This window comes from Sceloporus occidentalis, unplaced genomic scaffold (genome assembly GCF_023333645.1).
Source record: "Sceloporus occidentalis isolate IW3139 unplaced genomic scaffold, rSceOcc1.0.p SCAF_30, whole genome shotgun sequence".
In the NCBI taxonomy this organism is placed as follows: domain Eukaryota; kingdom Metazoa; phylum Chordata; class Lepidosauria; order Squamata; family Phrynosomatidae; genus Sceloporus; species Sceloporus occidentalis.
In genome coordinates, this window is record NW_028317010.1 from 5,472,391 (window position 1) to 5,487,836 (window position 15,446).

The following is a 15,446-nucleotide window of genomic DNA, read 5'->3' on the forward strand; positions in this document are numbered from 1 at the left end:
AAACCTGAAAACTGTAGTCACATTCCTGGCCTCCTTTTACAGATTCTGAGCTAAATTACATGATTTTAAAATATTTGAAACATGTTTTGATGCTTTTACAAAAAAAACCACATGGATTAAGGGTTTTACTGCTGTAGAACCTGATGATAAATTTATCAAATATTGTAAACTCTTGGAAAAGAGTAACATCAGAGCAAGAAAAAGGGGACAAAGGTATGTGGGTCCCAAAGAAAGACTCTCCCTCTTTCCAAGGGACACTTGAAAACTATGGTATTGTGTTGGGGCAGCAGGGTACATCAAGAATAATGGGTACACCAAGAATAAGGCTACACATTCTAAAGCACTACATTTTTAAAACAGGTTTGCAGAATGTAGAACATTATTTGTCTTGTGTTGGAATGAACCTGGCCTGTACCTGAAACGTCAGGAATGCTTCTTACCTATCTGATGGTTAGCAGCCACTTAACATTTTTCTCCCAACGCCGTAATTATTTTTTAAAAGCTAATCTTTTGTGACCTCAACATTAAAAATAATTACATTTTAAAATAAATAATTTAAAAAAATAAACAATAGGCTTGCTTGAATGCCTTAAATAAAACTCCTTGGTGCTGACTACAGCATTGAAAAAATAAAATTATATTCAAAATAGTGAAACATGATCTTGACCCTAAAGGTCAACATCTAACAAATTGCTTTGAATTCTGAATGTTTCTCTTTTGAAGAAAATATCATATTTCATCCTGATGTCAAGACAATACCACAGTGATGTAAATGCATATGCTGAATAATTTTATAAATAGGATGTTAAAATTCCTGTAGGTTAAAATCTAAAAGACCAGATAATGCATAAGGCCAGACTTTTAACCTTTTTATTTAAATTTCCGACTGCCAGGGTCAGAGTTTAGGCCCCAGAAAGTTTCAATCATTAAATCTTAATACTGCATTTATCATTGCTTTGCAAACTGATAGCAATTTTTCCCATTAAGTGAATGTCTCAGATTGCTTTGGACAGCACTTCAGTCTAGATATTGTGATGAATGATGCTGATGAAAATCACAATATTTATTTATAATACGAATAAGTTGTATTTTATATGATAGCATGGCTTAAGTTTCGTTTAATATTCTCAGACGGAAAAGGTCTCCTTTTGTATTAATTAATCTGTTATGTTATTCCCAGGGAGGACATGAATTATGGTTGTGTAAAAAAAAGTATTTACCCCTGTCTGATTTTCTGCTTTGTTGCATATTTTTCACATTGATTTTGGTGTGATCGGAGAACAAATAACACAAAAGATTGGTTCTTGTTTCATTTGCGCAAAGTAACCGAACTTGCAATCTTTATGTGTTTGTGTTGTTATTACACACACACACACACACACACACACACACACACACACACACACACACACGTGATCTCATCTAAATTAATCCAAGAGACTCCAGAGCACTTTGAAGATGCTTGTGAAGGCTTTATGTGTAGATCCACACACAACGGTATATTGCTGGATGGGTTTCGCGCCTCAGTGCTTAGTCATAATCCATCAACAAGGCCTAATTTGGGTGAGCCATGACCAATACAATATTGAACATTGTCAGCAGAAAGACATTCATGAACATCTCTATAAAGCCATTGTTTCTACATGAAATAAGGTAACACAGCCATACCTGAGCCTCTGTACCCAAATACATTCGATTATGTTTGGGACAGTAGTGAATCTTCTCAGATTTGTTCACCCTGCCACATTTCTGAAAGAGGCATGTGACAAATTTACAGTCACAAAGGAGTCCTTTCAGCAATGGCCGGTGCTCGTAACTCCGCCATAAAAAAAATATTAAAAATTGCATTGAAGAAACCACTGCTTTCTAAGAAAATGTTTGCTTTAAAAGTACCTGAATGCTTTCAGGAGTTCTCTAACAATATTCTATGGATATATGCGTGAAAAGTGGAATATTCTGGGGAACATGGACTGGCAAAAAGCAAATATAGCATTCTATATTAGGAACCACATACCAATAGTCACAAGAAGGCAATTTCCTATCACTCAACGAACAATGGATTCTTCTGTATATCTGAGAATTCTAAAGCAGGATGTGAGGCCATTCATCATTCAACATAAACACCTTTGAAATGTTGAGGAAGTACCTGAGCTGACTTAAAGCAGCTGTGTATGGAGAAGTGGACCAAAATTTATCCATGGTGCTATCAAAAACTGCTTATTACTTTAGGAAGCTTTTGATTGCAGTTATAGCTGTATGAATCGCCTATAAAAGGAAATCAGGGACCATCTAGATTTAGTGTAAATACATATATCTAGGTATATGTACAACTGATATCTGTTGGCCAGAGAACTTGACATCTGTAGTGGGGAAATTATTTGAAGGGTTGCTAAAGACATTTAAGAATACATCTTGAATCAGAATGTACCGTATTTGCTCGATTATAAGACGACCCTGATTATAAGACGACCCCCCAAAATCTGAATATTAATTTAGGGGAAAAAAAGAAAAAGCCTGAATATAAGACTACCCTAAAGGAAAAATTTTTTACTAGTAAATATCAATTCATGTAAACTAATTTTCATATTTAATAAAAGCTATGATTGAGAAAAATATATTTTTTATTTCCTTTTATTTGCCAACCTGCCCCCCCCAAGTTATGGACATCTGCCCCCAGGCTTGCCACTCTGCCCCCAGAAATGCCTTATACCCCCCTATTTGCCACTCTGCCCCATGATGTGCCTTTTAACCCTCTATATGCCACTCTGCCTCCAGAAATGTCTTATACCCTCCTATATGCCACTGTGCCCCATGATATGCCTTTTAACCCCCTATATGCCCCTCTGCCCCATGATATGCCTTATACCCCTATATGCCACTCTGGCATATAGGGAGTTAAAAGGGATTTCATGGGGCTGAGTGGCATATAGGGGGTTAAAATGCATTTCTGGAGATATATATATATATACTGCTAACAGCAATCACACTCCTATCAAGCCAAGGCAGCCAGTACATGCTGGAACCTGGGGATGTTAGAAGTGTGATTACAGCCTCCCTATGCCATGCTACCACCCCCACCTCCCTTACACATCCATGCTATCACACACACACACACTCATTCACAAACATTTAAATACTCATTCATTCCATTAATCACACATACACACACGCTCAAACTCCCCACCCCCTTACCTGAACTGCAGATCTCCCACTCGCAGACTTCTGCAGGGGCCCGGCTGTGCCAGCAACTTCTCTGGCCCCACCCCCAGAGGAAGGAGGGGGGAGGTAGATTATGTGAGGACTGTGCTAGCTTCCTGTTCTCCTGGACGCTGCTCGCGACCAAAGCCCAGTAAGCAGCACGGCCCCAGCAGAATGAGGTCTGATTAGAAGACGACCTCGATTATAAGACGAGGGGTATTTTTCAGAGCATTTGCTCTGGAAAAAACCTCGTCTTATAATCGAGCAAATACGGTAATTAATAGAAGTCTGCATGGTTTTGTGAAAGACGGGTCTTGTCAAACCAACCTAATAGCATTATTATCTTTTATTTATATAGCGCCAACCATGTACGCAGCACCTCTTTCAAGGGGTACTACAAGACTAGAATTGACAGACTAAGACAAACCGATACGTTAGGTATTATACTTGAGGGAATGGGGTGAGGACAAACATAAGGAATAGAGAAAGGGTGAGAGGTAGTGTGGGGGTTGTATCAGTGACAGGGAAGTTCTATCAACTAAGATGGTGTGGTTTCTCTAAAGAAGTGGGTTTTGAGATTTTTCTTGAATGTTGGGAGGGAGGGTGAATGCTGAAGGTTCGGTGGAAATAGATTCCAGAGGTATGGGTCAGCACGAGTGAAGTCATCTTGTAGATGGGAAAAGGGAGTGGTGATAAGTGAGGAGGAGAGCCTTAGCCCATGTGAACATAAAGATCGAGTAGGGGAGTATTTTTTTTATGAGGGCAGAAATGTATGGAGGAGCAGTGTTAAGGAGGGCCTTTTATGTTAGTACAAGGATTTTAAATGTAATTCCTAAGGTAATAGGGAGCCAGTGGAGGATTTCACAGAGTGGGGAAGCAGAAGAAAAGCCGCGTGCAAGGAAGATAAGCCTAGCAGCAGCATTTAGGACAGACTACAGTGAAGAGACGAGACAGTAGAAGACGGGTAGATCTGGGCTTCATCTGCATATAGATGATACTGGAGGCCAAATGAGTTGATTAGTTTGCTAAGAGATAAAGTATAAAGAGATAACAACAGAGGGCCAAGGACTGAACCTTGGGGGACACCAACCGAAAGTGGAAGAAGTGATGATGTCTTGCCAGCGAAGCTGACAGAAGGAACGGTTAGACAAATATGGGGCGATCCAAGAGAGAGCTGTATCTCTCAAATGTAGAAAAAAGTGAGTCAAGAAGAAGTTGTTGATCAACAGTATCAAAAGAAGCAGAGATTTCCAAGAGTACTAGACTGGAGAAGTGACCTTTTGCTTTGGCAGAGAGCAAGTAATTTGACACATAGATCCTAAGTATGCTTTAGCCCCAAAGTCTCCTTTCTGAGCTATAAAGTTGAGACTCGGGGGGGGGGGCTACAGCCCCAGTACCCCCTCTAGCGACACCTCTGGTATACGTTTGTGACGTGGTGTGACAAATGCAACCATTGAAACTCAAAGTGCTGCTTACCACGTTCTGTTATCTTTACAGAGCTAAGTATGAGAAGAATTTCCTTACATACTTCTGGAGGTTTTCATACTCATAACCATTTAGAAATGACTACAAGGTGCTCTTCAGCCAGAGAAAACTCATCAGCCCTAGCAGTCTATTAATGTAGAGAAAGGGAGGATTGTCTAATGTTTGAAGTCGTTAATTCACTCAGTAGGTGATGGTTTTCATCACCATAACTGGTGTCACGCAGACAGCTACTTCAATCACTGGTTCTGTGAAGAGATTGCCCCTCAGTGTTACCTTTGCCCTTTAACCTCACTGTTTTTCATTTTCAATTTTTTTGTATCAGTTTGCCACCATTTCGTACTTTGTCACTGCTGGTGCATTAGGGCGAACGCCAAAAAGCTAAAAGTATTGCTTTTTATATCTAACTTGCATTGTGAACTCGGCACTAAACATTTTGCTACCGTTGTAGCAGTTAACTTATTTGTAGGTTGTGTGTTTACATAACTAAGTATGTTTGTTTATTTTTTGGGTAATTATTGCCACATTTTAAGGTAAAACTGGATGATTAAAGGGACAGTTTACTGCCATTTGACACAAATCTCGGTTTCACTGGGGTAAAATATACACATACACTGCCCTTAGACACAGCTTACAAATACCTATACTGCTCTTACACACACCTGTCCATACACACACACAAGCTTACAAACACATACATTCATATACACTGTCATTACACCCCTTTCTCCCCATCTCTTACCTCTTCCACCATCCTTCATTCTTCATCCTCCATCCTGTGGTGGGAGTGCGAGCCCTGTCACTTCAGACCTCGCTTTACTGCTCCCTCATCACTACGCGCCGGCTATTGCTGCAGGGAGCAGGGATGACGTCATATCCCCGCTCTTGGCATTATTTGCCGGCGCATAGTGATGAGGGGAGCGGTAAAGCGAGGTCTGATGTGACTAGAGGGAGATCGTGATCCGGCAACTGAGGTGAGAACGGCAGGGTGCTGCCCTAGGCCTGACCTAGGGCAGTTCTCCAGCCAGCGCCTACCACTTACGTACATGGCTGCCGTCTACAATCCTGAATCATCAGTCTGCTGTGCTGTTTAGGGACTGTGCTCCATAGTGTATATGGGACGGCTATGAGATGATCTCTGAACTCCACAACCAGCCCAAAGAGAATTGTCTCACTAGAGAGCCTGATCACCCCAGTTATACGACAGGGGGACTGCTGCTACCCTAGGCCTAGTCAGCCTAGATGAGAATATTCCACCTATGAAGACTAAGGATACAATCTTCCCCAGAGCCAGGGCTATTGTGTCTGGTTTTTCTGTATTGGTATTTTTGAACATGAAAATAATCCACAATTTTGCTCATGGAGTCATACCTGGGAACTTCCCAGTATAGGCCATCTGGCACTCTTCTCCAGGAAGAGCATCTTCATAGAGAGGTAGACCTAACCACACTTAGGGGCATGGCTATCCACAGGCAGTCTTTAGTTGTTGGGGAGTGGATAGTGAGAGGGTACGGCCAAACATAGCTCTAAGAAAGAAGAAACTGACCTGGAGATTTCGGGGAAACCTGGGAAGTTCCAAAGTATATTATTAATAAAGCAAGTCTAAGCAAGTCTGTTAGATCTTGATGGTTTATGTTAAAATTCAAATATCAACATATCATGCTGAGATGCAAAAAATAATAATGGTGAAAAAAACTGAGTGCAAATACCTGCATGATGTAATTAGCGTAATTTAAAAATCATTAGGTGCATTTTTATAGGAACTGGAAACTCATAATGCTAAGAGCTCACTTATAAGTAGACTGTATGGGTGTTGGCTGCATCTGCGGAAATACTTTGCCTTTTAATTATATTAGTTAATCTGCATTATGCATCCACCATTGTAATCTGTGTGAATACAGTTATGGTATTGAAAGGATAATGATGTTAAAAGATCAAAAGGTTGAGGATTTTATTAATGGCAGGAACGTCCCTTGTGATTTAATTAATGAGAAAATGTATGGATTACCTTTGTTTTGCATAACCTTTTTGATATACAAAGTGGTATAATGCAATAAAGCTAATTTTATAATTGGATGCAAGCTTGAAATTGAAATTCTATTTTGCTGTGCTAAAAGGTTTAATAGAAGTGACATTATTCTTTCTGAATTGTAATATGTAAAGTTAACTGTGAAATATGCATATTTTGAAATGCACTTTTGGCATTGTTTGCAGCAGAAAGGCACTTCATAAAATTAAGTTGTTTTTGGTACTTACCTAAGATTATAAATCATAATAATCTGTATCCAGTAGTTTACATCACTTCAGCATTTTAATTTTGTTTGCTTTTGTCCTACGGCTGTTTGATATATTACAATGAGGGTTATTCATTTGATTACTTGAAGCTTGCAATACATTTGACTTGTCTAGTTAAACACAATGGTATTTCTCTAACCTTTCACAATACTCTACGCCTTTCATCTAAATAATGAACAAAAATATTCTTCTTTTTGTGCCTTTTAAAGCATGATTGCTTTAACTCTTTCAGTGCAAGGAAGGGTGCAGGTAAATTAGAAATGCTCAAACTAATGCAAATTTATTTTTAGCCTCTGTCCTTGTCCTGTTACAAAGCCTGTGCTTTGTCCTTTTCCACATATTAAAAAAAGACCATATAAGAGTACAAGTTTCAAACTATCTTGAAACATTATAAGGCAAAGAAACAGCCTTGTTTGCCTTCTTTCGTATAAATCTTCCAGAGAATCAATCAGGAAATAGTGAGAGTGGTGATATATGCCTTTTCATTTTGAGATCAAGCAAATAAATCACAGCAATATAACACAATTAAACACATCTTAAAAGCATGTTTAAATGAGCTACGGACATATCAAGAGACTTGCAGGTCCATGTTGATCAAGGTGCAACTAGATGCTCTGATGAAGTGTTTACTGTAGAACAATCACTATAGTGGAATGATTTTACCAGGGGTTACACATTTTGCACGTGTTACCAGAATGGCTCCTGTTTTTGCTTAATAATTACTGTCATTAGTTCCCTGAATATAATGTGATTTTTGATGTGTTCTAAAAAGTCAAAGCCAACCGATCTGGTACGGGCTGGAGCCCAAACATGGTCACTGCCCAACTTGTCGAAAGGAAAGGAAGCCGGAGCAAAGCCCAGAGGAAGGCTGGCAACGTTTAACCGTGGATGCATATCCATTTGTCTTTATGGTAAAAACCCCAAAAAGTAGTTAGTTCTGTCCAAGTAAATGCATAGAAAGCGTCCAGCTATGATATAAATAATATAACCTGGCTACTGTAGACACCATAGTGGCTGTATAAGGAACTAGAAGTAAAATACAAGAAAAAGGCTTCTGGTTCAGTTCAGGAGCACCCTGATATCTAATAAGAGTAGCTGTAGTCATGTGTAGAATTAGAGAGTCAGGTCAGGGTCTAGACTGACCCCACTTCGTCCTACAGCCTGCCATAGTTGGCTCGCCCACCAGTAACAACAATTAGTAGCCTAAGTGCTTGTTCTTAAAGGAATCCCTTTATAATGTTCCTGATGCCTCCTTCTTGCTGTATACCATCTCTTTTGTTATTGTAATTTACTAATTTAACAGGTTTATTAATCTATTGGGATTTATTATGGCCAATACGAGCTATTATTAAGTTGCTATTGTAAAAATAATACATTTAGTTTCCCTGTCAGGCTGTCTTGTCTTCTGAATTGGCAGACAAGGAAACATTTATTTTGTCTCCTAATTAGAAGGGCCACAATCAGAAACTTTGACAGAGTTCAGCTCCTCAATGCATAGTCTGCCAGGTTCCATTGAGCAAGCTTTATAAAATTCTCTTTAATTCAGGACCAGAATATCATTAACTTTGTAAGTGGATGAATACAATGGACAAGCAATTTAATTAACTTCTAACATTGGATGTTGGAAGGGAGACAAAATGAAATTATGCACATATTTCTCATAGAGGCAGTCAACCTTGAAAGGGGCTTGATTGTGGTGGGTCAGACACGGGAACAACTTTGTCCAATTATTTCATGTTTAGCCCAGGCATATACAATTTAAAATATGGTACTTTGTAAATCAATCATCTCTCATTTTGAGGCAGTTATATGGGTTTGTAGAAGAGGAACGATATAATCTGAATATGACATGCTAAATATCATTTACCATACAACACCGAGATGATATGCAAGAAACATTCATTTCATGTAACCCTTAATTCAGATACAATGTAGTGTCTTTTTTTATATTATAGATGATATGTATTAAAGGATGTAATGATAACATCATACATAAGGATAGATACTAGCATGAGAGATTGATATTTGGGCTAGTCTGGAGAACCATCTTGGAAGTAAGCATTCTTGACATATAGGGTGACCTTGTGCTTTGTAGACCTGGACAGTTAAGCAGACAGGTGTTTTTCTAAACCAATGGCTATCAAGTCACCTGACTTCAGGATCATTTCCCATTTGCTTTGTGGTTTCTGATTTACACCAAGGTCTGGTAAACACTGGAGAGCAAAGACTCATCTCTAGCTGGTTAGGAAGGGTGTTCTTAAACTGCAATCCTTGCCTTGCTCATTCTAAATCGAACTGGATGGACAACATGGAATAGTCCAACTCAATTACATAAGATAATAAAATAAAGATAATGCTACTTCTGAGCACCAGCAAAGTAACAGAGGAGGGAGAATGTGTGCCATCACATGCCCTATGTCCAGTATTTTGGTAAAGTATCTACCAGACATAGCTAGAAAGGGAGTTACAGAAACGGTTAGTTGGATATATAGGCTCAAGAAAAATCTAAATGCAGACATGTTCTGAGGGCTAATATATAGCCGCCAAAATTGGTTAGTGGACCCTGATTTTGTTCAGGTCATATGTGGATCAAATAGGTCTTTGGATGACAGCCATTCCATCAGCTTGCACTTGGGAAGAGAAATGCCAGATTGATCCTTTTTCTTTTCACCTACTATAGATGGCGCATCTAATAGGTGTGCACTACAGTCATTCACTTTAAAAAAAACAAGACGTTATTTATACCTAGTACCTTCTAACCCAGCCAGTGTTAAAAGCTTTTCACCTGAGCAGCTGAGTGAATTGCAAAGATAACATTAACCCCTCCCAAACTTGTTACATACGAATAGTAATGATTTAGCTAGTGTTGGAAGGGATTTGTATAATAACCCCCCTTATTGCGACAACTTCCCCTTCTCTTATCCATTCTGAAACATTCCTCTCCCCCTTTGCTGATTTTATCCACTATCTGAAAAGCCAATAATAATTTAAAGGTTCAGGGGTTAACAGGATCTTGCAGCTCAATCCAAGTTGTAAATGTCAGTATGGCAGAACAATACAACCTGCAGCAAACAGCACAACAACTATTTAATGATATGTACTTTTGCTGATAAGTCTAATTCAGGAAATGATAAATTGCTAGTCACCTAATTTGTTTGCAAATATAAAGTGATCAAATATTTTCTAATGACAGTTGATGTGTGTGCAAGGACGTAGTCTCCACCTTTAATGAATAATAGGCATTTGGTCTTACTTCGGTTAGATTTGATTAAGTGTGTTATGATCATTGCAAACAAATATATGCTTTTGCTCATTATTATTAGCAACACCACGTATTCCTTGCCACGGTGTCAAAATACAGCTGTTAAATACGAATCCACATCAGGTACAATGCTAATGAAACAAGTAACTTGGATTGTGGGAGGTTTTTCTATAGGTGTACTAAAAAAAAGTTATTTTAAAGAAAACATTTATACCATAAACGTATACGATAAACGTATTGGTAAACGTATTTTAATAAATCATTTATGTAAAATATATTTTGTATGACATCATAGAATGCTTCTGTGTGATGTCATGCCACTGATCCACCAGGATGCCCAGTATATACATAAGTATTTCTGACAACAGTTAATGGGGTGGGTTACCATTACATAATGAATACCATAGGTGGGATTATGGCCTAAGAAAAAAAGTACATTGAGAGAAAAGTGTCCATTAAGTGAATCATCATCTACTTATATAGTCAAGTTTTCTGTATTTTACCTTCTGAGTGTCTGCAAGTTTCTACTCTAGAAAAGGTGTGTGTTGTTAGCTTTGCGTACTATGAACTAGTGACAAAGGAGAGGAAATTATATGACTTTACTAACTTAATTTTCTTTAGTTGTCTTAAATATATAATCGCTCTTAATGCCCTAATGTAGGATAATAGAACATTTTCTATGAGTCCTGCTTCATGGAGAGCTGGTGGTTTCTGCTGTCCCTTGGCTCAGGGATGTAATGTTAGGCCCCTGTTTGTTCTATGGTTTACTATGGTTCTATGGTTTACCCCAAGGCATTTAGGTGCGTAAGTGGACTTTAGGCTGCCACTTATGATGACACCTTTAATTACGTCTTCTCTAGACACTGAAACCTAGCATTTGACAGCAGATTAAGCCCATCTAGACTCCCTGTTACTCCTTATGTATAATGCACAAGATGCTTGTTATCATATCACTGGCTTATTTCTGTAATGTAACCTCCCATGAGCAGAGTACTTACTTTTTAAATAGGGGGATCTTGCAAGGGATTAGCAGCGCTGAAAAGGTAGGTGCACATAAAATGATTTAAATGAGATTGTCCTTTCTTTAACCCAATTGCAACTGACCACTCAGCAAACCAATGCTAGTGCCCACCACCCATTAAGTATTTTTTTCCCAAATATTAATTGTGTTTGGATTTTTACTTATTTATATTTTGACAGCATATTGATCTGTTTGTTATTGGTAGGTTGTCACGCGACGGAAAAGTACATTTCTTCCAAATTTGTCACTGCTTCTTGTTCTTTAAGTAAACAATGGCTTATAATAGACTTCGTTTTTCCTAATGGGAAATTAATGTGCGCTTCTGACAGTCTGGTTTATAAATATGTAGAATAATTTTTTCATTGTTTTTCGGAAAACAGACACTTAATCAATAACAGACGTGACAAAAATGCTGTTGACATACACTTCGGTTAAAGGGACTGGTAAGAGATAAGGGCTTCCTGTCAGCACGACCTGCTGATTAATATTTCAACTGCGGAACCTCCATTAACAAATGGATTCGTTGAACTATATTGATATAGCAGGTTAAACATTTCAAAAACTTTGGTTGAACTTTAACTTTCAATATTCATTCTAGCTAATTATGGATTTTATGACTGCATGAATTACTGTTTTTGTGTCATTATGGCCAATCTATTTGACATATATTTATTTTAATATGCAGAATATCATATTAGTTTGATCTCGAGTCCTGAGGTAATGCATTAAATGTTTGCTCTGCACAGAAGTAAATTTGACTAGCTTGTCTGAGTAGTTCTATTTGATTTTTTTTAACATGTTGTCGATATCCCGAGGAACAAACAAGCATGGAATTGTCAAGCCATCTTTGCCATGATGGCCAGAAGCTGACAAAGATGTTTATGCTTAAATGTGTCAGGTTTAGGAACAGACAAAACACAGTATAATAAATACCCCTAGGTTATTTATCAATTTGAATATCCATATAAAAATAATATAAGCTTTAGATTTTTCTTTGTTTTTTTTTGTTTTTTTTTACACTTAAAATTTTATTTTTTCTGTGAAATAATTTGAATTTACCTTTCTTTAAAACAAGGACTGTTACCAACTTAATTCTAGCATGATTAAACAAATTAATATACCTAAAGTTTGTGCTTTTTACTTTACGTCAGGCAAGTATAGATGTTTTGAAAATATTTGGGGGGGAACTTAGATCTGTGGCAGAATCTATATAGCAATGGGCTTTCTATCCCGAAGCTCTAATCCTTCTTGTTCCACAAATCAGAAGCAGCTTCCATTATAAAGGCAATCGAAGTGATAACTAAATGGAAGGAATAATCGCTCACATCGTAATTATACTTTTAACAGCTCAGTACAATTATTAAACCCCGTAACAGTGTTTACAAATAAGAAAAGGAGTATATATGGATATAAAAACACCTTATGTGTGTATAATGGAAGCAGCAATCAAACAAAAAAACTGGTAGTTAAGATTGCTGCTTCCATGATATACACATAAGGTATATAATATATGTATATATAATGTGTCTTTTCCCATTTTTAAAAAAAATGTTAGAGGCTTAATAATTGTACTGAAATGTCAATAGTATCGTTTGGAATAGTTTTAGGAACGTATGTGCCAAATCCTACATTTGACATTTTATAATTTAAAGTAAATACCTACAAAAATCAGTGATTCAAAAGCAGAAAGTACGAGCTATAGCGCCTTTAATAAATAAATGTAACGATGTTGAGAGCTAGCTAGCAGGTCCTCTTGAATGAAACATGGGGAACGTAGATGGTTTAAGGCTGTAGTACATGTAGACTTTTAGGATAAATATAACCTGATGTGATGACTTGTCCAATTAGTTCAGCTCCATCCTATATTGATCTGTAGTTTTTTATGTAGTAATTTTATATTTTTGTTCCTTGTACGTTCCTTTTATATTAACGGTTCACCTTGACTTTGCTAATATCGCTCATTTCCCGGCTATGGAAGTTGGAAAAGGGGGTCATGGGAAATAGGGATAAATAAAAGAAACACGGGCTGCTCGGGTCACAAGGAAGTGTACTCATCAATTAAATGCGTGACAGTATTTTCTCTTGGATGAACTAATATGTCAAGGAGATGGGCAGGACCTCATGTTTGTGCTTTTGACAAATCAGCAAATGTTTAATCTGAAGATGTGCAGCTTGTCATAAATAATGCAGCAATCGCTGAGCCAAAACAACGGGCTGCCAGGAGGGCATCTGTCACTCCAGCAGTAAAAAAGGCAAAGCAAACACTATTATTTGGGGTACGTAATTACTTGCTTAATACCTCTGATTTGTTTGACATCATTACGATGGAGGCTGTTATTTCTTCCAATTCATTCTTAACAAATCTTTAATACGACATTGCTAAATAGAGATTAAAATCTGCTAACATCATTTACTCTGTGTATGTATAATGGCCGGGGCTGAACAAGGCAGCCATGACTTAGGTTTTCCCTGAGTTTACAGATGGCAGTCGTGGTCAAACTTTAAACTTATAATATGCGTAGAGCAACATGCTCATAGAAGCACCCATGCAGGGTAAAGAGCAGAAGCCGCAACCACCCCAAATCCAAGCCCTCTTCCCAATTTGTTGCTCACGCCCTACAAATCATATGTCATGGACCCTTCTACAAAGCATTATATATATATCTTGTTTAAGATTTTGAAGGAGAGACAGTGGGATTATTACTATTTTTCCTGTTCATGACCCTTGACCCTTGGCTCACCTATGAATTATGATATAGCTTTTGGATGCTCTGCTAAAATAACACAAGACAAAGCGGATCTTCTGATACAACTAGGGCGGTATTGGTTGCAGTAAGGAGAGTAAATATATGGAATCCACTTACAGACTGAAGGGAGAGAAAAAATTCTAGTAAATGTGGGCATTTGTGATTATCCCAATAGAATTAAACAAAAGTAATCTTGATTAACAGTCAGAAAGCAGTTATGTTTCTCTTTACCCCAAATCTGTATTTTTTTCGGCTTCCATATCAAGAGCTGTAAGTGTTTGTGCCTGCTGGATATCAACTACGCTAGCTCAAGTTGAAGAACCAAGTCTAACACTTTTTTTTTTTTTTTTTTTTGCAGGCACTTGGAAGTTTCTACTTTATTCACGAGTCTCTAAAGAATGTGTACCAGTATGACTTCAAAGGTAAATTTACTTGCTAGACAATAAATACTCTAATCTACAAACATTTAAGGAGAATACACAACTTGTATAGACAACTGATTCACTAAGAATTCTTTTACAAAGAACATTTTAGGATTCTGTGTTTTTTTCTAGTAAGCCAGTATAGGACAGCATCCATAGAGAGCAAAACAACTGGGTTTAGAATATAGGAGCCAGCAATACGATTTTAGGAGCCAGAGAATGTTTTACCTTACTGAGATGGTGGTGGATAAATAGACTCCCAGCAGAGGTAGTAGAGATTAACACAGTAAGGAAACTTAAACATGCACGAGTTAGGCATATAGCTATCCTGAATCAAACATAAGACTGATTTAAGGTTTGAGTGCTGAAATCAGGAAACAACATGTAGACTAGATGTTCCGAATGGTCCTTATCTGCTGTCAAATTCTATATTTCTGTGTGTACCTGGCTCACCTATGATTTCTCTGGTCGTGGTGGCAGGTATCTAGCTATATTTACAAGATAGGCTCCACTTTGCAGACATCTGTTCAGTTCCTAGCTCAATACTAAGTGATTCTGGAAACAAAGTGGTTAAGCAAAGTGTTTATTATGTCTTTTAGCATAACCTTAGCTTGCCTAAATTGAGTTTGTGTGCATTTGCATGTAAGTTTTAGGATAACGCATGTACTGAGTTGCTAAAATTGGTAATTTACCGAATTAGGCACATTAACTTTATTGATAGGTTATTCATTCCTTCTTGGGAATGATAGCACCAGACCACATTAATCGGCTTTTTACATCATACTAATTTGAAACGTCTCTGAATGGCCAGTAAATGTGAAATGAACTAATTGGTTCATTTTATTCAGTTTCATTAATTTTTTCTTCTTTACAGTAGGAAGCCAAATTACCAGAGATATTATAATTGGGAGTATCAGGGTCTCAGTGCTGTGTAAAAAAAAATAAATAATAATAAATAAATAAATAAATATATATATATATATATATATATATATATATATATATATATTTCTGTAGAC

At 37.5% G+C, this 15,446-nt stretch overlaps 1 protein-coding gene across 1 annotated transcript in view; it reads left to right on the top strand.

Annotated features, from left to right (window-relative positions):
* LOC149298955 (inositol polyphosphate-5-phosphatase A-like) overlaps window positions 1–15,446 on the top strand; it is a 217,842-nt gene that overhangs the window by 107,780 nt on the left and 94,616 nt on the right. The window contains exon 5 of the mRNA XM_089486955.1: window positions 14,364–14,427. Within this exon, the coding sequence (XP_089343081.1) occupies window positions 14,364–14,427 (64 nt within the window). The remainder of the gene's footprint in view (window positions 1–14,363; window positions 14,428–15,446) is intronic.